At 36.6% G+C, this 26,653-nt stretch overlaps 1 protein-coding gene and 1 long non-coding RNA gene across 6 annotated transcripts in view; one reads left to right on the top strand and one right to left on the bottom strand.

The window, feature by feature from the left end:
* The window catches only part of LOC134667898 (cytosolic purine 5'-nucleotidase), a 53,513-nt gene extending 27,117 nt beyond the window's left edge, over nucleotides 1-26,396 (bottom strand). The window contains exons 1-2 of one of the 4 annotated variants that reach the window (XM_063525304.1): nucleotides 26,256-26,396; nucleotides 25,815-26,021 (exon numbers count right to left, since the gene is read on the bottom strand). In XM_063525304.1, the coding sequence (XP_063381374.1) occupies nucleotides 25,815-26,002 (188 nt within the window). In that variant the 5' untranslated portion in view covers nucleotides 26,003-26,021; nucleotides 26,256-26,396. Of the gene's footprint in view, nucleotides 1-4,093; nucleotides 4,275-8,277; nucleotides 8,399-19,401; nucleotides 19,807-25,814; nucleotides 26,022-26,255 lie in introns of those variants that run through there. The other 3 variants (XM_063525305.1, XM_063525307.1, XM_063525303.1) reach the window with 3 other exon arrangements.
* Nucleotides 15,296-17,249, top strand: LOC134668228 (uncharacterized). Of its 2 annotated transcripts, XR_010098743.1 has the most exons (5): nucleotides 15,296-15,403; nucleotides 15,494-15,644; nucleotides 15,759-15,855; nucleotides 16,000-16,307; nucleotides 16,673-17,249. It is a non-coding gene; the product is annotated as an uncharacterized LOC134668228 (long non-coding RNA). The 2 variants fall into 2 exon arrangements; XR_010098742.1 differs by having other exon boundaries at nucleotides 15,759-16,307.
* Nucleotides 26,397-26,653: the final 257 nt, after the last annotated feature.

Here is a 26,653-nt window from a genome sequence, read left to right as displayed (position 1 = left end):
TGATTTAGTTCATCTCATTAGTGACGTTGAAAGGCACGAGCCAGTCTCAGCCGATCCTAAACGGTTCAGTTCTTGGGTGAGGCTGGTACGCGCAACAGCCATAGCTCATAAGTATTTGACGTTACGTAGAATCCGTTGCCTAGCTAGAAGGGGTCTAGGTGTAAACAATTTAGTCCGCTTAGAGGGGGGCTTGTGTAGTTTTGTGTTTCAGCCAGCCAACCAATGGCAACAGTTCGCTGCTCCGCGCTCTGTGTGCGAATCTGCCGCGGGCCTGACCGCCACAGATCTTCGCCTAGCCGAAGTTCACATCCTGCGCCAGTCACAGTTGAACACATTCCCAAACGAGATGGCCAGCCTACATCTACAGCCATCCCGCACAGCTTATGCCACGCACCAGCCGTTTCAGCGATTATGAGCCTCCGCAGATTCACTGCTCACAGAGGGACCTCATCCGAGCTGTGGTCGGACAATGGAACTGCTTTCGTGGGTGCCAGCCGGGAGCTTCGACGCTTATACGACGACGCTACGTCCCAGTTCGTTGCCGCGCAGAGAATCAACTGGCGTTTCATCCCACCGGCGGCGCCGTTTATGGGTGGCTGCTGGGAGAGGCTTGTGAAGAGCGTGAAAACTGCACTCAAGGTGACTCTCACTGAGCGAGCCCCAACTGACGAGGTGCTACGTACACTTTTGGCTGAGGCGGAGGCCTTGGTAAATTCGCGGCCACTAACTCATGTTTCCGTTGACCCTCAGAGTGAGGAATCACTAACACCCATGCATTTTCTGTTGGGTTCGTCTTCGGGACGCCCACTTCCAGTCACATCATCAGAAACGGACCTCCTATCACGAACCAGCTGGCGTAAGGCTGTCGAATTATCAGAGCATTTTTGGCGCCGTTGGTTAAAAGAATATCTTCCGACGTTAACACCCAGACGTGGTCGAGGTGAGGTTCCCCAATTAGCAGTCGGAGACTTGGTGCTCATTGCGGACGGTAATTCTCCGAGAGGTTCCTGGCCCCGTGGACGCATTACTGCTGTCTTCCCAGGCCCTGATGGCATCATAAGAGTTGCGGATGTGCACAGCCTTGGAGGTGTTATGCGGCGGCCCCTGAAGAAGCTGATCAAGCTCCCCCTTTAATAAAAAAGGGGGGAATGTGGACGACGCACCTTTTTATACGTTTACTTTTTATAATTTTATTGTATTTTTGAATTCCTTTGTTCTTATAATTTTATGTTCTTTTTGACACCATATTTTTGTTCAGTCTTCTCTTAGGATTCATGTAATAAAGTACTATCTTGAACCAGTGCGCCTTTATCATTTTCAAGTATTGTAATCTAGTAACTTATAACCTCATAATCAACATCGAGAGCTCTCAAGAAATAATTTGTAATGCTCGTATAAACTTTCAATGATAACCATGGATTTAGGCAAGTGTGTAACATGATTGCTTTTTCTATTATTGGAGAAATAATTAAATCTGCGTTATATGGCGAACATGTTTCTGTGCACGTCAGCTGGCCCTGTATTGTAGCTTACAACATACAAATAGTTTCACTCAACTAATATAAATGTGACCTCTAGACGCGTAACAACTACGTGTACCCAGAGTCCATACATATATTGGTTCACTCATGAGAAGAGAGTGAAGAATTACAGCAAAGAGCTATGACGCCAGGGAAAGTTGTAATGATTCGACCTACAAACTGGACGGGACGGACATTTTTCCTAATTTCTAATTCTAAACAGGTCCGCCTGCTAAACTAATACTGATGTGAAAAACTGTTTGATGTTTGCGAAGTACGCACGTTATATACAAATATTTATAAGTGCAATCGGTAGAAAAAATACTGGTGTGTCCTAAATAAAAATCACAGGTCGTTAAAAATAACACTCCAGAAACGCAAGTGTTATTTAAAGAAGCAATCGCGGCATGGAAAATTTGATTGGATCGGTGCACGGTGGAAGTAAAATCGCTGCATACCTACATATAGTAACAGGGGTATATAAAGTGTAAAGTTAACTGTGTGCAGACACGCGAACCATCCAGTCTATGGGTATACAGGTTGTTAGTGTTAGGGCTAAACCGATAGGGCCATAGGGCATTTCATTGTCTTAGCCTCGCCACTTAAGTTAAGACGGTTGACTCGGTTGATGGGGTAATTTTACGTGATGGTTATCTACATAGTTGAACTGTATGAGTATATTTTTTAATACATAAACGCGTTCTGAGACAATAGAAAAAATGTGACACATTTATTCAACCTTCATTCGCAAGTGTCTATCCAAAAGGCTCCGAACTTTGGAAGGACGTCCAGCAAAGTACCCCTGTCAGTGGGGAGACACTCCTGACTTCGGGCAAACTCGGCTCCATTAGGCTCACTCAGCATTGCTCCGAGCAATTATTAGGGCTGGCACCAATTGGCGTCCTTTTGCGTGCACGACCACAGATAAGATAATTACTTGAATTTTGACAACCCTAAATAAGTAAAGTGGGATAGTGCCATACATTAGAAATGGATAGCATGATGATTCGTCCATCCTAAATCGCTGTCAAACTTCGGTTTTGTATTAAGAAGTGTCCTATCTGTACGGTAGTACTATTATTTATTCTGAGCCCCTGTTCTCACTTTAAGGATTATCAATGGATGGATGGGCCATTACCAAACATCCTGTATAGTTTGGTGGGGGGGTTACGTCAAGCGTGTGACGCGGGTAAACGATAAGAGCCAAAATTGCCCTAGATAGGGAATAGGTAAGGCCATTTATTCGGCAAACGGTTTGTAAGCCTGTATCCAATCTACTATGATGAGACAAACCTTATTTCAGGCTATTCTGGTCAACTGATTGTGTTCTAAGCACGTACCGTATTTAATAAGACCTTTTGTTATCTTGTATTTCGCTTTCTTTGATTTCGCTTATACGAATGTCCGTAAAAACAAAACTGGCACTTACATATACATATGACTTCTATGTGCTACTGTGCTTCAAAAAATCGAAATTTGTAGGGTTCTTGTCAAGTTTAAGATTTTGCGCTTAAATTCCTTGGATGAAAAATAGTTGGTAAGGTTAGAAGGGTTGTGTTGGTTTATTCAAGAGCTACCTTGTTGGACTACGTCCCAGAGATTTTCCTAAGGAGTGACCATTAGGTACCTACTTACTTTTTCGAGCCTTTTTAGCCCTTTTTTAGACAATGTGACCGAAGAAATCTATTATAATCGGGTGCTTGAAAAATCTGATCTTTATTTTTACAATCTAATGTTTTTATACTGGGCATTAATATGACCATCTATCACCTAATGATAAGGTGTATGTTATTAAACCAGTATTTCAGCAGAACGACTTCTTATAAAGTCCGGAAGTGACACTAGCTCCATTCTATCATATATTATATGCATGCCAGCCTAATTGCCGTCACGTACATTTGTCAAACCGTACCAAATGCAGCGGACGTCATGAGTGTCCGCAGTCAGGTGCGTCCGGATTTAACCAACGCCTGTGGGTAGCTTGTCCAGATAAATAATATGGAGGCGCATGGCGACAGTGTTCGAATTCCAATGTTAATGCCAAAATCTTGCATCAACGTCTCCTATAAATCGCCTGGAAAACTTGTGATAATAAACCGTGCGTCATCGCGATGATGACACTTTTATGATATCTAATCGGACAACACAAGTAGATCTGATAGATTTAGGCCTTGGTCGTGACAATGACTTGTCTATTCTCAGAAATACGCTATGAAATAGCACAATTACATGGAAACAGAAGAAACAGGAAATTTATTCACATTATAAAGATTTGGGGAAGATCTCGTAATTTGAACGAGCCAGTTCAATAAATTGCTCGCTTAAATTGGACATAATTTCATAATACCTACTATTTGAATTCCAATTTTTTTTCCTGTGAAACCCTACCATTTTCCATGACTTAACAATTTCTATAAAAGATATATTACAATAGAAAAAAAGTTTTATTAAGAAAAGTTACAACCTTCTGTAGAGATAGAGATAGGTAGAGATTTATATTTGCATCCAATACTCACAATTACGTACCAAACCTATATTTACGTACAAAACCTCTACAATTAAGTATAACTTACTCATTAGGCGCTGCCGTGTGTCTATCTCCTTTCCCATACGACGCACCATTCGAGCTCGAGCTTTCCACAAACACCTCACATTTTCCATTGGCCATGTCTTGGAACTTCATTGCACAGTCAAACTATAGTTTACACTCACAATATTGTAACAAAAACGTTATTATTGTCCGATAGAGTCTGGCTGTGAATAATTAAAACAGCTGGTATAATTTCAATAGCCGCGGTAAACGCGTGCGTTGGCTTTGCTCTGTTTACAACGTATCCACGTACGTGTAACCTTGTTACTCTTACAGTCCCAGTTGAAGGAGTTGGCCAGTTTAACCTTCACTCCCGATTACGTTTATTCGTTATGAGTCTCAGGACCAAGTTATACTGGGGACGGGGGCTCCGAGATAATGTTTTGTGAAGTGAGGAAGCGTTCGAAAGAGTGGATATCCTTGACAGTGGCAAGGTGAAGTTGTAAAGACCTGTCTAATGTCTAACTGAATTTGATACTGTGACTTACGCAGCGCGTTCTAACTGCAAATGTTATGTAGGTATGATAGAATTACATATGTATATTACTTTCTACTAATATAAATATCATTGTTATAAACAGTCGTATATAAAAAAAGTGTTGCCTTGTCAATGATTTGAATAATTTAAAGATTACAAGCGCGCTCATTCTTTCTTCCGTGATTACAATCTTAAAACTACTGTTAAACATCACCAGGGTTATAATATAAAATCACGTTGCATGAGTGTTCGATTCGTGTTTAAATATCGATTCGGGAATACGATTTATCGCTAAAATCAACACAGTACCAAACACAATATCGGTTTACCATAAAAAAATATGCGAACAGGTATTTTAACGCACGCTTTTGAAATAAGAAAAAATATTCGCCTTCTTTTTTTAGCGACATACCTATATAATAAAAAAGTTTTAATGCGCCTGAAATTGGAAATATGTTTACTTCCGGCGAAAGTCAAAGAACAATACTTATTTATAACTTTGTCTTTATTACGAATTCAACTGTACGTACGCTTTTCCGCGACTGTATGTAGGCTTTTACTACAAAATTTTCCAAATGCGTAATTGATGTTGAGATCAAATGCGTAGATGTTAAGATAACAGTGAAATTAAAATTATGAGTAAGTATTGGTGCATCCTGTTTTCGCTTCACCAGCGCAGCGGCGTTGGGTGGGAGCAATGATGCAACTAATATTCAATTTAGATCAGAGCCGCCAGGGTGTCACGTAGTACGCTATAATATATAGGTACTTATTTAATACTTCAGATAAATGCACGGAAGCCGATTTTTGGTCAAGAATACATATAATATACCTACTGTGTGTATTTGTGTAAAGCAGGCCACTGACGAGCCTTCCAAATGGATGCCGTTACAATGGATTCATCCTTCGAGCAACACCGGCTTCCGACAAGGGAGGGGCCCAAGCGATATCTCACCGTACAAATCATTCTGCCATTTTTCGCGGGGGGAAGGTGCACACAGTCGCACTTCTCACACATTTACATACAAAATCCAATCAAAGGCCCTACCGCGAACCACGTTCGACGTGTTGCCTCTCTATGGCACTTGTAAATTCATACGTAAGTGTGACAGGGAGGCAACACGTCGAACGTGGTTTGCGGTAGGCCCTCTGTAATGACGACACAAATACATAGAAAATGACACACGTCAAAGACAAATCTTGCAAACCTCGATCTCTTTTTGTGTACGGACGAGTGACTAGTGTCACAACACGCACACTAACACATTTTCTTTGAAGTGTGTCATTGTATTCTGAGAGATGAGAAGTCGGATTTGTCGCTCGACCGATCCGCAATTTGTACTGAGCGAGCAAAATCGATAAATCCAACAATTACTTGAGACTAAAATATAATAATTGTATTTAAATGTAATTAAACGTATGATATGTAAAAAAAAATATTACATGTGAAATGTAACACTTTCTTTTTGTAAATTTGATGTCCCCGACCTCTTTTTATAACAAAAAACCGAGCAAACAGGCATTTTTGTGCAGCAGTGTTCACGCGCGCGTCTGGACTCAGTCTAGTGAAAAATCCAAGTGCAACTAGTTTTATTACCCGCGCTAGATTTTATTGACGCGCTAATCTTGTACCTCGGCAGAGGGGAAATAGTGCGAATGCCGCCTCCCTTCCGTGTTGCTCGAAGGATTCATCCAAATAGACAGCATCCTAATATTAAACATTGTACGTTTTTGACATTCACGGACCGATTTTGGATTGCAGCCACGCTATTTGGACTGTTGGAAGGCTCGTCAGTGGCAACCTTTAGTTCGATTTTGTACTGCCTATCCTGTGCCATAAATTTGTGTTTTGTACAACAAACAGTTCATACATACATACTGTAAAATAAATGTGTTCTTAGTATACTGTCCTGATTGAAGTTATACCTATTGTTATATCGCTGAATGCATATGATAGGTTTCGGTTCCTAGAACGCACCCCAGTGATGGGAGCCCGGCCGGGCTGCAGGGCGCATGGGGGGACGAATGCCAGGACTGGTAATCGATATTATACTGACGTTACCACTCTCACATAATGGTTACTGTACAAGTGTAGAAGTCATCGTCAATAGAAGCGGATGAAACAAAAGTATCTGCCATCCTGGAATACGTATCCTAATTCAGTTCACGTACAAAATCATATATGTCTCTACTTATAGAGACATTATTTTTAAGTTATTAGAAAATATTTTTGACGCGTAGTCTTACCCGCCAAAGTATTAACTGTTGATGCTCAATCGTCTATGTTCCGTGCTTTCAGAACATGTCAGAAAGGACGGATGTAATTAACATTATAGTACGCATGTAATTAGCATTGTTTTTTACATAGCTTTATACTATTTGTAGAGCCTCCATGATATTTGTATTTTATTGGTATTAGAATACCGTTCGGTAAGGACCTTATATCATTTTGGAAATGAGCTGATGCTTTTCAAACTGCTAGATCGATTTCTTTGAAACAACCGAGAAGAAAATATTTCAATAAGTACCTACAAAGAATCACCAATTATTTTACTTATTAAACTTTTTTGAACCACCGGTATTATGTATGTAGTACCGGTAATATGTAGCAAAGTATGGAACCAACCTATGGAAGGGGCGGTTTTGATGAAAGTTTGCTGTGCGCAGCGAAACTATGTCAACAAAACATTATTATTCACCACGTATCCTTTGTCTTGTTTATATAATATGAAGTCATTAGCAGCGTGAAACAATGCACCGAATCGAAGAATAACAAACAAATAATAAATATTTATAGCCGAGTCAAAGTGAAATATGATAAGTGTTTTTACAGTAGCGACCAGCATCATTTTGTCTGAGAAATATTAATTATTACTAAAAAAAATATCTGAATGAAATCCCTCATAATAAATAATAATCCACCATCTCTCATCGGTCAAATAACGTCTCTATCTATACATTGTTCACCACTACCACCTGACTCATGCAGGTTTTATAAAGCCGCATTTTTACAGGTGTATCTGAACCGGACATTGTATGTAGGTATAACATAGTGAAGACCTATTTAGAGTCAGACCAAGCTAACTCTGCAGCGATTTTGATAGCTCAGACTGTGCGAGTGATATGTTAAACGACATAATTTCATAAAAGTTTGACGTTTAATATAACACTTGCACGGTCTGTGCTATCAAAATCGCTGAAAAGTCAGTTCGGTCTGACTCTACCTCGTATCTAAAACAACACGAAGGTGATAATTATGTTATTGGGCAGTAAGTTGCCACTTACAAACAACTTAAGACACAGAGTTGAAATTTTGAATAAGTAAATCTTGATAACCCAAGTGTTTTGAGAGCATGCTTATGGACTCAAAAAGAAATTGTATAAAAAGTGGAAATATCTAAGTAAAAAATAAAATGAATAATGCATATGACGTTGCTTCTTGGAACGGACTAATAATCAGAGTTAACACTATACAAGGATAAACATCTCATTGCAAAGACTTCAAAATGGTGCAATAACATGTTTTCTAATATAGGTAAGTTATTGAGCAAAATAACCAGCCGAATCGCTTAATGCAATCGGAAAATCGTTCCAGAATTTCACAAATAAACAAAATTATGCGCAGTCACGAACGTAAACAGAGCAATGGCACGCCAACTTTTGTTGCTGTTATCTACAGATAGTCGCACCAATAAAACACTTCACGTCCACGTTGAGGTTAATCAAGATCGTTGATACTGTAGATTATCGTGTTTCGCGAGAACGATAAGACGCGGCAAGGCGGCGGGGCGAGTGCGCGTTTACTGACGCTTGACGCCGCGCCGCGACGCTGTGCCTACAAACAGTGGTATTGTCTCAATCGCTGATAGGCGAACCAAACGAACCAGCGTTACCATGGCTTCAAGTTCCTTAGTAACTTTGCGTTATTAGGCAGCGCTGGTACACCGTTTGGTTAAAATGTTTGACTCACCCGCGTTCACTGAGCGGTTGCAATAACATCCTAATCCCCCCTCACTCTTTGTTTCCAGCGTTTACCTAGCGCCTCTTTCGATAAACCAGTATGGGAGTGAACTCTGATTAAATATAGTTTCTAATAGACGTCGGTGTCTCTTATACTGGTTACTAAGGAGAGGCGTTTTGTAAGGTATGGGAGAGTCAGGCGCCGCTCAGCTGATTCATTCGCAGGGACAACACAACACGGCACTTCTGCAGGGTAATTCATGACGACGTTATAGGATAATTCAATATAACTCTTCCTTATCCTCCAATTACGCGGCATTGTTCCGAATATAAAGGTAAAATGAAGCTATGTAAGAGCTCAGAGCGCAAGACGTTTTTTTGGATATATTGATTTCATTAGATGCCCAGGATGCCCTAAATGTTAACAACAACCAGTCCTATTTGTTTCTAGATAGGTATGCATCGAACATTATACTGTTTCTTTTTTCAATAAAACAGAAAATGTTCATAGAACGGGGCCTGAAGCTTAAATACCTGCTTAAAATATTGATGTAAGTACAGGATGTATGAAAAAAGTTAAAGTGGTATACTACTGGCCGTTACTTTACGACTATGTGTGTTTTGCTTAACATTATTTGTGCAAAAGGAAGCTAAGATAGAGTCCTAAATTGAGAAAAAATAAGTGTAATAACCTACATTTCCACGTACACGCGGCACGTGTTCAGAATTGCGTAACAAACGCTCTTAATCTCATTTTCCACCGGGATGCGATGCGAGAAAGGAATCAATGCTGACGATCTGCATAAAACAAACGACTGTTTTTGGGTTCTCGAGAACGGCACAACCTACATACATATATGAAAGACTAACAAACAAACCCCCCGTCCATCCATATATGGAATGGTAACAAACGAAGCCCCCCGTCCATCCTTCTGCCGGTCAACTCGAAGAAATGTTTTGTTTTTTAGAATAACACTTCTTGTCCCGGTTACATTTTTAAACCCGTAAAAACTCTTAGATCTGTTTTCAAATTTGCCGCAATCATACCGACAGACAGTGGCTTGAACTTTGCTCTATGATTGTCATTAGTAACACGAAACCCATCTTAATTGATAGCAAACATATAATCAACACCAACAGGAAACTTCACACGTGGAAAAAATGACGTAAAATTCCATTATACTATTAACGTTGAATAAACTCGGTGGCGTCATTGTCCGCCGATAAGACCCTGATGCAATGCGTGATTATATTCCACAGTTGCCCTAATTACTACTACAAATATTGAGCGTTCCTTATCATGTATGTTGTGATGTAGTTAGGTATATAATTTTCATGAAAGTTGTGTACGTGATCGTGACCTTCTTGCTTGGATTACATCATTGGGTGCTAAAGGTCGAGGGGTAGACGCTTAAGAAGCATGAAGCGAGAGTGTGGACTTTAGCTTTTTATTCTGTGTTCATAATAAAATTGGAATTTATTTTTCATCAGCAAGTATTGAACATAACGAGGGGATTTTTGATGTTGCCAATTCAATTACCTATACGTACAATGTTCTTAATAAGTACGAATACGCGTGTATCTACTTAAAATTGGTCGTTAAATTGATTTAGCTGTATTTTCATAACTTGTTGCTAACTCGGAGGTTGTCTAAAACTTGAAACGCAAAATTAAATGTTCTAAGAAAAGTTTATTTACGAAATAAATGAACACATTTAATGGAAACTGAGTTGTGTACCTTGGAAATACGAGTATGTACACTGTTAAAAATTATGTAATTTTACATGCAAAAAAATTACATAATCCTGTAAAATTCCCGAAAAATCTGGGAAATTTACGGAAAAATATTACATTTTACGTAATTCTCGTAAATTTTACATTTTTTCGGTAATATCAATATTTTTTATGTAGTTTTACATAAAATTTATGTAATAATCACTAAGCCATGACTATTTACGTAAAATCTGTAAAATTACATGGAATGTTCGGGATAAATACATTTTGGCATGTATTTTTTACGATTGAAGAGGGAATTTTACTTAGAAATCTCGCAATTTTACCTATTTTCGTGAAAAATACATTTTTATGTAAATTGACTTACGTCTTATGTAATATTCCGTAAGATATCAGTAAAATTACGAAAAACATTATGAAATTTCCCAACATTTCTTTAATTTTACATATATTCTGTTCAATTTACTGTTTAAATGGTCTTTTTACATAACATATATGTAATAATCACTAAGAGATGTAAGTTTACATAAAATCTGTAAAATTACATGGAATGTTTGGGACAAATACTTTTTTTTATGTGTTTTTAACAATTAAAAAGAGAATTTTACATAAACATCTCGTAATTTTACCATTTTTTTTTTAAATTACATATTTGTGTAAATTTACTTACGTGTAATGTAATATTCGGAATAATGTCAGGAAAATTACAAACAATAATATAAAATTTCCAAAAATTTCTTTAATTTTACATATTTTCTGTAAATTTACTGTTTAAATATGTCGCTTTACATAATAAATATATAATAATCACTAAGAGATAGAAGTTTACATAAAATTTGTAAAATTACATGGAATGTTTGGGACAAATACATTTTTTTATGTGTTTATATCAATTAAAATGGGTATTTTACATAAAAATCTCATAATTTTACCTAATTTTGTGAAAATTACATTTTTGTGTAAAGTTACTCACGTCTTATGTAAAATTCCAAAAAATGTCATTAAAATCACAAAAAACATTATGAAGTTTCCCAACATTTCTTCAATTTTACATATATTCTGTAGAAATTACTGTTTAAATGGTATTTTTACATAATAAATATGTAATAATTACTAAGAGTTAAAAGTTTACATAAAATCTGTAAAATTACATGGAATTTTTGGGACAAATACTTTTTTAATGTGTTTTTAACAATTAAATCGGGAATTTGACATAAAAATCTCGTAGTTTTACCATTTTTTATTGAGAAACACATTTTTATTACAATTTACTTACTTCTTATGTAATATTCCGAAAAATATCATAAAAATTACATAAAACATTATGAAATTTCCTAACATTTTTTTAAATTTACAAATTTTCTGTAAACTTCCTGTTCTAATGTGACTTTTTACACGATAAATATGTAATAGTCACTAAGAAATGCCCGTTTACATAAATATCTGTAATACTACAATTGATTTTTAACAATTGGAACGGGTACTTTACATAAAAATCTAGCAAATTTTTTTTTTATGAATAATAAATTTTTATGTAAATTTGCTTAAGTCTTATGTAATATTCCGAAACATGTCAGTAATATTACAAACAATATTATGATATTTACCAATATTTCCTTAATTTTCTGCAAATTTACTATTTCAATGTGTGTCTTAACATTACATTTTTATTTATTTTATTTCAAACAAGTTAAACAGCATAAAAGTAAAAATACCAAACTACTACTTAACTAACTTAGCGCCACTTGCACCGTCCCACTAATCCGAGGTTAACCGGTTAAACCGTTAATCCAGTGTCAAATTGTACTGGTAACCAAGGTAACTCCAGATTTAACCGGTTAACCCCGGGTTAGTGGAATGGTGCAAGGGGCCCTTAGGGTGGTATTCCACCTGTCAAATTTGCATTCAATTTCTTTGTCCAATGTCAGTGCATCTCACTCTCTCATTATTAAGTGTGAGTGATAACAATTAATAAGTACTGTGTGTTTATAACTTTTTTTTATTATTTTGTAAGTGTTTTTATATTTTACTTTTATATTCATATTATAATTAACCTAACTTAAGAAGAAAAATAAATAAAGAGAATAAGTACTAAAAAGTACGGAACCCTCGGTGGGCGAGTCCCACTCGCACTTGTCCGGTTTTTTTCACATTTATGAATTCCTAGCTCTTGCCCGCGAGTTCGTCCGGTAACATACGAGTACCCATTAAGGGTGACTCACGTTAGACCGGGCCGTGCCCGGGCCGGAGCTTCCGGCGCATCGTTTTCTATGGAATGCATCACGTGTTCGCCTGTCATGTCATAGAAACGTACCTAAGCGCCGGAAGCTCCGGCCCGGATGCGGCCCGGTCTAACGTGAGCGTGAGTTATCCTTTACCTACATACATAGAATAGAACACAAACTACTTAATGCCTAATGGTAACATTCCATTTCTAACCGCAGCTGCATTACTGTCAATTTTACTATGGAAATTGACAATGACAGCGACGCGTTCAGTACCGGTAGTGCAGCTGCGGTTAGAAATGGAATGTTACCATAAAGCTGCTAACAGTGCTAACACATTACCACACCGCACCAAGGGCATTGTCAAGGTTGTTGTCAAGGTCTTACTTATGGGTGCGTCGCAATGACCTTGGTGCGGTGCGGTAATGTGTCCAATGATATGTTTGTCCAATGTCATGGCATCTCACTCTCTCTCTCAAGCAAAATGTGAGACAAAACACACATTGGACAAAGAAACAGAAACTGGACAGGTGGAATACCCTACAATTCCGTGAACAAGTTTTAACCTGCTGAGAATGCCGCCCGTGCGCTCGAAATTAAGAAGGTACTTAGGTACTTACTTAGTAAGTAGGTACAGTCACCTGCAATAATATGTTACTCTTCAAAGGCCGCAAAAATATCTGACACGACCTTATCTGTAGAGCCATAAGAGCGTGTCACATATTATTGCGGCCTTCGAAGAGTAACATATTATTGCAGGTGACTGTACTTACCTAATTAATTTTAGGCAAAATCGGTTTGTGCTCACACCACACCGTTACTACTAATACCTACTTAAAGATAAATAGATTCATTAATATTATGTAAAGATAGAAATACTTCGTTACTTAATACGAAATCTACATACATATCTAGGTAGGTACCTATTTATTTGGGTTCGTCTTTGACGTCTCTAAAAATAAATATGTCAAATATTCATATCAGACATAGGCGTTTTTGAGAAAATTTTACAAGAATAGAATAACTTACAAAAAATGTATGTGGTTTGACAGTTTTTATGTCAAAGCGAGGTAAAGTCGCTATTTCGCCACCACCACCTGGCGGGATAAAAAGTTAGTTTTCCTCCCAATTAATTTTTAAGTAAATATGGGATAGGGTAAAATGCCCCAATGAGAAAAAAGGTAATCGATCATGACGTCTCTTTTTATTAAAAAAATAAGTCACAGCAAATATGTTACAAAAAATTATTAACTACATGTAATTAAAAACTACATAAAGCTACAACTAACTACAATATAAACTAAAATTATAAATAAAAACCTGGCTCCAGCTCTGTGCCTTTGGGCAGGGTGCCAAGAAGGCTGGCGGCATTGCCGCGCTGTCCAATTGTATTTTTCCACAGTTTTGTCTTTTCTGGTTCCACTAGGTACGGCCAGGGTTCAGCATCAGCTCAGCTCTATGTATACTAATACCTTCTCCCGAATGTAACAAACACTTTTCTGAAAACCACATCAAAATCGGTTCAGCTAAACGCGAGATAATCGCGGACAAATACACCGTGTAACATGAGGAAACCGAAATATTTTAAACCGAATAATTTTAACTGCGTATTCCTGATCATATTTAGAGACAAAAATGTCCTATAAACTTTTTTGAAATTCGCCTAGTTTCAGAGATAATATTAATTAAAAAAAAAACAAGTTTTTATTGTTACACAGTGTAAAAGACCTTTTTGATGTTGCTGCTATGGGACGTAGTCTAAAGTATCCTTCTTGATAGATGTCAAAAAGTGACAAGTAACGCTTTGCAAAAAGTAGGTTTTACGAAAAAAAAATGTAAAAATCAATTTTAAGTGAAAAGTTTACCAATAAACATCAAATAACATTTATTTTTATGTACATGTACATTCAAGAAATTGAAAAAACAAAACCACAACAAAAAATTTTTTTTTTGCGAAGTATACCTAAACTCATATTACATTTTTTCTTTCTTTTGACCTCAGAAATGCGTGGTTAAAGCTATTCGGTTTCCTCATGTTACACCGTGTATACTTACAAACATTCCGTGTAGTTTTGGACATATTATAAAAGTTATTCAACGATTAATGCAGGTGGCTGGTAATAGGGCACTTTACCCTATGATAATAAATCTTCCTCGCGCTATCCCAGCTTTTTGCCACAGCTCATGGGAGCCTGGGAACTGCTTGGCAACTAATCCCGGGAATTGGCGTAGGCACTAGTTTTTACAGAAGCGACTGCCATCTGACCTTCTAACCCAGAGGGGAAACTAGGAAACTTGTTGGAATTAGTCCGGTTTCCTCACCATGTTTTCCTCTTCACCGAAAAGCGATTGGTAAATATCAAATGATACCTATTTCGTACATAAATTCTTTTCAACTTTACCGTATGATAAGCTACAAAAAAAAATTAGAAAACTAAGGGATTCAGATAGGTCATTCATTGGCTCCAGGGAACCCCTTAATGTGAATTACAGCATCAAAGTTTACGACAAAACTTACGATGTTATTTATATGTACCAATGTCAGCAATTATTGGTAAAATTGTGTACCTAATTATTAATTTCGAAAAATAAACTATAAATCTTCAAATATGAATTCATATCCGTTAGCACTCGCGGATTGGACGAATTTTGTGCGGCACTGGCACACACCCAATCACGGATCAATATTATAACGCGCGCCAATGGCGCGCGAGCTACATGGATCACGCGATCGCTAGTCAGGCGCACCCCCCCCCCCGCCACGAACCTGTAGCTGCGCTGTCCGCTGCGCAGTTCATGAGTTCACATCAAAATGGCGCTCGCTCACTCGCTGTGCGTAGAACGTAGTACTTGTGTAAACGTGTAAATAAATTGGAGATAGCATACAAGAAAACAGGTAAATATAAGTATTAGATATACCTTTACTTTCTTGCATCGAATATCTAGTGAAATCTGCATTAGACCTCAAAACGTTATGTACTTCCAGAAAGGGTTCGCGGTTCAACTTTTTTCCAACGGTTTCCTCGGCGTCCTTTACAAAGTCCAGTTGATATCATGTCCTGTCCACGTTCAGGGTGGATCAGACCTGATCTACAAATCTTGGAGCAGCCGCTTTCGTCGTATGCCATTAAAAAAATGTAAGTATTTATTAGCTAAGTACATCTAAATTTAAAACGATATTAGTACATGCTTGATTGTGTAGGTTAATTAAATAGTCACCAACACTAATAAATTGTGTTATTTTTTCACAGTAAAACATGCCCGTTATTAAAATTTGGTCAGTAGACCAAACAATCAAGAAAGCTGTTCCAATAATGGACCCAACTTTAAAAAATATCATTGAAAAAGGTGAGTAAATCTAAATTAATTTGACTTTTCGTAATGAAATATTTTTTGTGTAATTGTAGAATGTAGTGTATTGTAGAATAGACTATAATTGGATACCTACTGTTAAGCATTAATGTGCTGACTCAAACCACATTTATTTTGCAGTATGATGTCAATTTAATAATTTGACGCTTGAAGTTGACAAGATAGAGCTGATGCTGAACCCTGGCTGTACCTAGTGGAACTCAGGTTTGGTGCAACATAGGCCCACGCTATTTTGATCATCCGTCACATAGAGGGAGAGCAATACCCAAGATAGAATTCATAATCCATTTTCTTCCAGATGAGGTACCATCCTAAATATAGTAGTTCCATTTACTAATCTTATTAACTTTTTCTTTTCCAGGAAACATTAACCAGGGTTCAAGTTGCAGAGCTATCCGAAATAGCTGCGCCTAACATTGTATTTTTAGGTGAGACTTAATTATTATTACAATGATAAAATGCCTTACCTGCGAAGCATAACACTGTATGTTTCATATAATTTATAATTAATCATAATATAATCTATATGAAATGAAACATACAGTGTTAAAACGTAAATGTATTGAATAAACCTGTGGCCCTAGTGAAAAAGGGTGCAAGTGTCGCGCAGCTTAGTTGTAAAAGGGGCATGGAACTTACACCCTTTTAAAACTGCGCTGCCCGAGACTTGTACCCTTACTCACTAGTAGTGCCACTTAACGTAATACGATAAATTATCTTATTTGAGGAGGAAGTATTAAATTTGGGGGCCTATTATATTACCTGTTTTAACCATTATGTTTTTTGTCCACAGATAATGAAAATATAATTATATTACTTGCTGGTAGAAAAAACGATTGTTAGCGAAACTGAGATTCTGCCTACGTCGTTACAACTATTGATGGCGGCTTACTGCAACTTGAATATGGAATATCCAGTGGACTGTCAAAACACATTAGAATTTATACAAAGGTATATTTTTAAAATAAATCCTAAAGAAGGAAGTCATAAGTAATAGTTTTTGATTTTTAAGAAGCGTTTTTCTATTAAAAGACATGTCAAGATCGCTTAACTTCTTGCAAGTTCTTTCTAATGCTAAAAAAACTAACTATAATTAATGTCAGTAACAAACATTTTCAGACAATTCGTTACTTGAAATGGTATAGGTTTCACGCATTAGATTCACATAGGCCTTATTAACCGAAACTTTTATAAGACTAATTCATAAGAAGTACTTATGTACATAAGATATAATTTATAGTGTCGTATATGTCTTCTACTTTTTGTACTCTGTCACAGAATAAATAATAATAATATGCACGTAGACGTGTATATACGCGTGTGCTCTATAATTTTAGTGTGTGAAAATCAATAAATTTATTTCTTTGTAATTTTGTTTTTTATTAAATAACCTCCAAACTGTAAATTGCTTGTTGTTTGTATATTATGACTGATAAAATTAGTTCGTTTTACATGTTATTAGGCGATATTTCCTAAAGAATTCAATACAAATTTTGTACATTTACATGCTATCGATAATTCTCAGGACTTTGCTATTAGCAAGTTGGTATTTGTTTTCTTATGTATTTTAATAAATGCAGTCTGCAGACAGGCTGCATTAATTAAAATACATAAGAAAAAAAACTAACGAATGGTTAATAACTAAATCCGGAGAATTACCGTAAATGTACAGAATTTGTATTGAATTTTACAGAAAAATATCCCCTAATAACATGATATATTACCTAATTTTACAGGTAATAATACACAAACAACAAGTAATTTTACCTTGCCCATATTTAAAATCACAGTTTTCTTATGTAAAAATACATAAATTGTATCAGTAATATTACCGAATAAAATGGAAAAATACTTAAAAATCATTAAAAACACATAAAGTTTGTGGTAAAATCACATACGCAAACTGTAATAAAACACAATAATTTTGTAATATTACTGAATAAAAAGTAAATATACTTAAAAAAACATTAATAATAAATAAAGTTTGTGTAATTTTACAGACGAAATCTGTAACAAAATACATAATAATTCGGTAATATTCCCGAATAAAAAGGAAAAATACTTAAAAAAATCATTAATAATACATGTACTTTGTGTAAATTCACATACGAAATCTGTAATAAAACACATATTACTTCTGTGATATTACCAAATACAATGTAAATATACATAAAGTATCATTAATAATACAAAAACTTAATGTATTTTTACATACGAAATCTGTAACAAAACACATAATAATTGTGTAATGTTACCGAATAAAAAGTAAAAATACTCAAAAAAACATTAATAATACATTAAGTTGGTGTAATTTTACACATGAAATCTGTAACAAAATACATAATAATTCGGTAATATTACTGAATAAAATGTAATCATACATAAAAATCATTACTAATACACAAACTTTATGTATTTATACATACGAAATTTGTAACAAAACATACAATTACCCTGTAATATTACCGAAAAAAATGTAAAAGTACGAAAGTGAAATTTTACGGATATGTAAAATTACATAAATGAGATTTTACAGATTATGTAAAATTACATAAGTGAGATTTTTACATATCTGACAGTATGATTATGTAAAATTACATAAATGTAATTTTACATAACCGTCAATTTGTTTGATTATGTAAAATTACATAAATGTAAAATTACATAATAATGAAATCAGGTCGATATGTAAAATTACATACGCCTTGTAAAATTACATAATTATGTAAAAATACAGAAAAGTTAGGGCAACGAAAGTTGCCCTAAATTTATGTAAAATTCCCTGAATATTTTTAACAGTGTACCTAGTTGCGTTCAATAAGAGGCTTTCAGGCTACTCATCGTCACATGCCCGTGCAATACTGTGAAAACACTTTATAGTTTATACTAAATATACAAGGATTTTGACGATACAATTTCACCCTGAATCTGTTTGCAACAGACAAACAACTTTGTGATCTAAATCACTCAAGTGTTTGAGTAAAATCTTAGGACGCGAAAGTCTAAGATTTTAACGGCGGACGATTCGAAGAGGAGGTTTAGAACGCTCTACACGAATCGAGCGCAAATAATCTGACAACAAAGGGATGGCTGAAAAGAATGAAAGGGGAACTTCCGTTTTCTCCTCGAACTCGAACATGGTTCACTGGACTCCATTGTAAAACTTCTAACAATAATATGCCATGGTATTTGACTAGGTACAAGTTGAATAACTTTAAACCTACCTCGAAATATTCGCATGAAAATTTCTCATTTGTAACGGACTCACCCCTGACGTATAAGAACGTAGAATTCGTCATTTAATAAGCAATTTCAGAAATAGAAGTCAATTAGCTACCATAAGTTTTAAAGCTTAGCAGTTATGTACATACTATGTATACAAAAATTAGCAGGTTATTTATTTGGCCCGGCCTTGGAATTAATAATACGAGCATGTTGACATAGAATCACGTATCGGGAACATTATTAGTTACACGCGCCAGTTTACCGGTTCATAAATACACCACACGTGCAAATGTATACCTGTGCTCGGCCGCGCGTTTGTCAAACCAACGGCTGTGCATGCTGGTGAGAGACTCCGCGTAGGTGTCCAGCTCAACCTCACTCCTGTCGTTGGACGTCTTTCTCAACGGCTTGTCTATGCCCACAATGGATTTATCTGGCACTTCTACGGGTTCATCGCCGGCGTAGAACGTCACGGATGGCCGCTTCTTTTTGGAGGAGGAGTTCGCGCGTGCGCGAAGCTGCTCCGGATTCACCGTCGGCGACAGCGGATACGCACTCTCGAACGCGTCAGGCATTATTCATTCAAATTTAAAATTGAAATATGGAATTGGACGTGTGCGTCGTTCAAGTTTCAAGTTAGTACTGCCGGCGATCGGACTCCCGCGCAGTAAAATGACCCCCGTGGATGATAAACTCATGCCCGCTGATTACAGACCTTTTAACGTCATCATAGATTTATTTATATTATAGATTAGCATACAAGTATTCATGAGTTTGGTACAAGAATGGTTGTTAATATAATTAGCATTTTGCCGCGGTTTCGACCTCGTAACCATTTTGTATAATTAGCGTGGAAAGTGGTTTTGATAATCACGTCCCCTAGCAACAGGTGAGAATGGTTATTAGTTACTATTCTTTATTCTTATATGCCTTATCAAGATATTAAGTAATAGCGATTTTAATTAACAACTAATATTAGTGCAGATAAAATAAAATGTAGATATAGGTACTTATCTCATCTCTTACACTCTCTGCCTAGCACCCAGGCAGAGTTCAAAGTATAATATACTGAAATGTATTAAAGTATTTACCCTTCAAGTTTTATTTTTAGATCCCAATATCTGTGCAAACACAAATATAGGCGATAGCAACCTAATTTTTAATTCCTAATAAGAGTAATAAGCAGGCCTGCCTTGACAGTTCAATAGCAAAGTGAGTTGTAAAAAGACGTAGCTTTTGTAAAAATTTTAGGGCTAGAGCCTCAAAATTAACATCAAAATATTTCTTAAAGGAAAAAAAGTCAGGAGGGTTAGAAATATTGACTAGGTACAGTCAGCCAAACTAATAGGTAATAGGTGTCCCCTGCAGAATTTCCCTGGTAAATCTCATAAAATCTACAACTGCGGTACTTAACAATGAAATAAAAATGTAGACTCATCATCATCATCTCAGCCGAAAGACTCTACTGCTAGACAAAAGCCTCCTCCAAGGATCTCCACAACGAACGATAATTTGCTGCCCTCAGCCAACGGTTTCCCGCGACTTTCACCAGTTCGTCGGTCCATCTAGTCTGGGGCCTTCCCACGCTGCGAGTTCCGGTACGTGGTCGCCACTCGAGAACCTTTCTGCCCCATCGGCCATCGCTTCTGCAAGCAATGTGGCCCGCCCACTCCCGCTTTAGTCTGGCAATTCACCGAGCTATTAATGACGAAAATATAGACTGCAAGCAGGCGTGGCTCACTCCGCGATTTCATCGCTTTGCAACAAGTACATTCGGCCCATACCAATTTTGGTGGCTAGCCATAAGCCGCGCGTGGCGCTGTCGCCACCTAGCGGTCATATCTGTCCTAATTGTAAGAGACGCGTTTTGTTAGAGAGTGAATCTTCTGTACCTAGTACTAATTTTATCCTGTGCTGCAAGTAAAGAATTGGCCAAGTTCTCACATACCACCGAGAGAGTAGGTCCGCGAAGATAATATTGCAGGTCCCATAATATATTACTGATGATAATTATTAAGGTGGCCACTGACGAACCTTCCAACAGTCCAAATAGCGTGGCTACATTCCAAAATTGGTCCGTGAATGTCAAAAACGTACAATGTTTAGTATTAGGATGCCGTCCATTTGGATGAATCCATTGTAACGGCATCCATTTGGAAGGCTCGTCAGTGGCCTGCTTTAGATACACTTACGCAAGCCTAACCTTTGTTTGTCTGGATCTTTATCTGTTTGGCATGTATTTGAACGACCAATTTGACGTACCGTGCCGTCTTATCAACCTAGTGGAATATTTTCAGTACAATTTAGTTTGTTACTAATTAAAAGACAGTAAAGTAAAATTATTAGTGTTCAACCGAAGTTTTGGTTTCGGTAGATTTCGGCATAAAATTCATGTTTACGCCGAAGGATCGGTTTCGGCAGGAACTAGAGCAAAACCGAACCTTCGGTGTCGGCAAAAAACATGCGCGATGATAGAAAAAATTTGTACAGTAGAACCCGCTTAAGACGATTCTGAGGGGACCTAGCAAAAAAAGCGTCTTAAACGGGAAATCGTAGTCGATAAACGTGAAAAAGAAATTTAGTATTATTTCATGTGCAAACACCGTAGCAGTGATACTGAACGAATGATATCTAAGGGTAGGTAGGTATAAGTTCACACTCACACTTTAATCTAGGAACACTAACGATAGGCTCAACTAGAAAGTCGTGGAGTAACTAACTGCATACCTATAAAAATCTGGGAGCGATAGCTTGCACTCCGTGGTCCATAACCGTCAACCAGATGGCATAGCATTCTCATGCCTATAAGGACCCGACAAAAGATAATAGACAAAACAAAGAACCTAAGGTAGGTAATAAACACATTAAAAAATGTTGGCTAACAATACGACCGTATGACTGTTATGTCAATAACTTAAACGTGCAGATGGTGCGTAACGGGAATTTTAGATGGCATATTAAGCGGGACAAAAATGTATGAAAACAGGTCTAAAGTTGCAGGGACCGGCGTAAAATGGCGTATTATGCGGGAAATCGTATTAAACGTGATCGTATTAAGCGGGTTCTACTGTATTTATTTTTTACATTTTCCTTCATTAATATTTTTATTTTCACTGTAAAAAATATTAAAAATTTTGTGGAATATACAATGCAAGTTCTGTAAATTGACACCCCTAGCGGAGTCAGTTATGAAGTTGACCCAAAAAATGTTTATTAAGCTATGAGCTTCATCACATATGATCTTTGAGTAATTCTAAGCATTTCAAGCCTGGGAGGCAATAAGGGGAGGGGGGGTACAAAGATGGCCGCCACCCGTCATCATTCAAAAAAATCTGTTCTGGTCCTGGTGGCCACTAGGGCAAGTTTGGTATCATTTTCGTATAAACCGGAGACGTAGAATTCATTGCTGATATTTGTTTTTTTCAGCTTCATAGTAATTTTACAAGAAAAACGTAAAAAGATGAAAATTTAGGATGGAGATATTTGCTTTGAGAGCTAATAACTTTTGTATAGTGGCCAAAAATATCATATAAAAAATACTATAATAAAGCGCAATTCATGTAGATTCTAAACATATACACGTTGAGTAATATCCCACTGCAAAAAGATGGTGAAAAAATTATTAAATGACCGCAGCGCGGGTAGTTGGACTTTCGTTTATCTTGCGGACCGTCGTTTATCTTACAAAATGATCGAGTACGAGTATCTACGTAGGTATGCTTACTTTGCTAGATTTTATGATGACGAATAAAATACTTTCATCCAGACATAATTCATCATACAGACATATGAGCGTGAACGGGCTCACACGAGACGACGCCCAGGATCGCGCAAAGTGGAGGAAAGCAAGTAGGAAAGCGGACCCTGGCAAAGGCCGGGATAACGCTAGGTAGAAGGAAGGAAGACATAATTTTATGCACTTTAATTTTAATGCACTTGCAACGATTTGAGTGGGGCCTAGTTTTATTTGACCGGTGTTTTCTGTAAGGTGGAGGTAAGTACGTACTTCCCCAGTTGGGCTCTGCTCGGTTAGATCTGGAATGACATCCGCTGTGCTGTGCCCTACCACACAAAGCGAGAAGACATTTACAGTGCCCATACCTCTCTTTTGAACGTAGTTTAAGGATATACCCGGGTCCAAAATTGGGTCCGAGAAATAACTATTATAAATGAAATTATTCTAATAAAATAGCGCTCTTATTTTTGCTGATAATATTAAAACACTATTTATGAGAGAAATTGTACTACTTAGGAAGAGGCAAAATATTTATTTTCACGATAATTTTCATGCTATAACTCACTTTAAATAATTTTATAGGTACTTACTTGTTGTTTTTAATAAATAACTTCAACCTGCACATAACATTCATTTGGATTTGATTTGGTTTGATTTTGTTTGATATTTTACATTTAATATTTGCTTCAGGTTGGTGTGGTGAAAAATTCTGTGTTTCACTCGGCGGCAAATTTTGTTTAACCCTCGTTCTTTGAAACCCTTACAACGCTCAAGATTCCATTTTTCGAACCACTCACTACGCTCGTGGTTCAATTTTGAAATCTTCCGCTTGATCGGGTATCAATATTAGCACGAGCGGTTAAACAACAACTTTGCCCTCTTGTAAAACAAATAACTATTATGCGGAGAACTTACATTTAGAAATCATAACATTCATAACAACTATGTATATTTGTCATACTAATATAGGTTATGCAAGTATGACTTGGTGACAAACCAACGAAGCCCCGCCTCGCGGGGCTTCTATTTTCTGCTCTGAGGGATAAAAGGTAACTAACGAACCTAACCTAACCCAACCTGAAATTGCGGTTGTACATGAACTTATTTGTTAAGCGAGCCGCCCTCCTCTTTAGACATGGGGATACCATTTTTTTATTCTGTGTCTATTAAATACAGAAAGCATTTTATTCGTCATCATAAAATCTAGCAAAGTAAGCATAGTTACCTACGTAGATACTCGTACTCGACCATTTTGTAAGATAAACGCCGCCTAGCGAGAGTCCAACTACCCGCGCTGCGGTCATTTAATAATTTTTTCACCATCTTTTTGCAGTAGAATATTACTAAACATGTACATGTTTAGAAGCTGCATGAATTGCACTTTATTATAGTATTTTTTGTATGACACTTTTGGCCACTATACAAAAGTTATTATCTCTCAAAGCAAAAACCTCCATTACAAATTTTTATCTTTTTACGTTTTTCTTGCAAAATTACTATGAAACTGAAAAAAACAAATATCAGCAATGAATTGTAAGTCTTCGGTTTATACGAAAATGATACCAAACTTGCCCTAGTAGCCACCAAGACCAGAACAGATTTTTTTGAATGATGACAGGTGGCGGCCATCTTTGTACCCCGCCCTCCTCGACTAGACGCACGCTTCTTTTCGCCTCCGAGGCTAGAAATGCTTAGAATTACTCAGAGATCATATGTGATGAAGCTCATAGCTTAATAAAAATTTTTTGGGTCATATATGGCAGCGATCCGTAACTGACTCCAGTACCCACTTTACCTAGTAACTAGATTTTTGATACCTATTTGTGTGATGAAACTTCTCTCTAATAATTGATGTTGTATAAAAACTAGGATTTTCTTCAGTTCTGTGAGATTCTTCCTAAATTTTCTAATGCTAATAATTGTTTATTTGTCATTTCAGTTTGAAATAATTCCTCTTTTTGTTAGTGAGTGGAGAGTCAAAGTAAGAATGGCTTAAACTGTTAAGGGCTCATTTAGACGATGCGAGAACTCGCATGCATGTTTCATTACATTGCAGTTTTTGATTGGTCGGTTGAATTGGATGTAACCAACAGTCCGCAATGTAACTAAAATCACATGCGAGTTCTTGCGCTGTCTGAATCAGCCCTCTGCGCTGTCTGAATGCTCCAAGTCTGAAGAAAAAAATATCAAAAATAACCTATATGTCACAAGTGATATGATGACGACCAGTAAATACAAAATCTAGTAGGTTATTTATCACCAGACATCAGAATCTATGGGGCGTAATTTATTGACAGGGAGTTCCTATATTGATAAGTTAAATTATCAATATATTTAATCCCCCTAGATTCCGATGTCTCTTTACCACCAAGTTGAATTTTGTACAAAAATGTCTTATTTGACTTTTTCTCTCATGATTCAAGATAGTCAATGTCAAAATGATAAAATATTATCTGGGCAAACAGATACATGATACCACTACAAGTATCTAATTGTATACCTATTTTGCTTGGCAACAAAAATCAAGTGAATTTTTGTGTTTTAAAAATACTTGAAAGTAATATGATTTGATTCATAGAGATCAAACCTATTTTTCCGAGTATTAGAACTGCTGGTTGATCTTAATAATAAATAACTGATTTGCAAGACCAAAGTGATCCCATAAGTGTTCCATGAACAAAGTTTTGTATGGAACACTAAAAGCCAAGTAGCTGAACCACTAGTTGAAAAAGTAAGTTAGTTAGATTCAATATGGGTGTGGACCCATATTCATAAAACTTTGGTTAAATTATCTTTTACCCCTTTCTTACAAATACTTAAGTTAAAATGACAGATAAAGACAAACGATTATTAGCTAATTCTAATTGAGGCATGTAGCACATTTATGAATAAGGGAGTTAATACTATGCTCAAGTTGGTTAGCAGCTGACTGTGCTAATGGTAATTTAGTATGTAATAAAATAGAAAAACTTACCTGTGTTCTGCACGCCTGTAGTACTTTTTCGACATGTGCTTGTCTGAAGGGGTCAAGCATTCTTTAGCTTTACATTCATCCATGGTTGAAAGTCGGTTAAGGCGAAACTTATACTTCAGAGTAAAATGCGAGTATAAAAATCTTGGATATTTCTTTGGCAGAACCACTATTTTCGTAAGTCTAAACATACAGTTTAGCGCTTTGTACCTTTAAAAAAAACAAACAAAAATATGCGGCCTGATTACTTGTACTTTTTTGTTTGCAAAATAATCAGTTAGATAAATAAGTTTCCTGCTATTATCTTACTTATGTACTCATACAGTTTAACCAGATATTACTAGATAGTAATCTCTGTATGTTTATGCAATGTAGTTCAAAAATAAATACTAATTTTAGCTTTTCGATGCTGACGCACTGACAAATAAAAGAAACATGACATACCTATTTAAAACCTTTTTTCATCTCCATAAAAATCTGTTCAAATTATTTCAATAAAGCTATTATTATAATTAACTTGAATAACGATTTAAATAAATACGCAATCTCTTCAGTTTCAGTAATATTCTACTGTGCATTAAACTGAACTGACAGAAGAGTGAAGACTCAAGACAGAACAGACTAAAAACGGCGACTGTCAATGTCCGACCATAGACTGTGTATTTTAGCTGTAACGGACGGGCCATTGGTATACTAACCGCGATCTTTATCCGGTCTACATATCTCTTTCTCGCTCTTACTTATAGCTAGTACGGTTGTCTAGCTCTCTTACTGTCAACCAAAATGTAAAATCCAAAAGTAGGAGCAACGAATTCAATCGATCAATCAAATCATGCTGCAAT

Source organism: Cydia fagiglandana, chromosome 10 (genome assembly GCF_963556715.1).
Source record: "Cydia fagiglandana chromosome 10, ilCydFagi1.1, whole genome shotgun sequence".
Lineage (NCBI taxonomy): Eukaryota > Metazoa > Arthropoda > Insecta > Lepidoptera > Tortricidae > Cydia > Cydia fagiglandana.
Note: the sequence above shows the minus strand (reverse complement) of the source record. Positions and strands in the feature narration are given on the sequence as shown.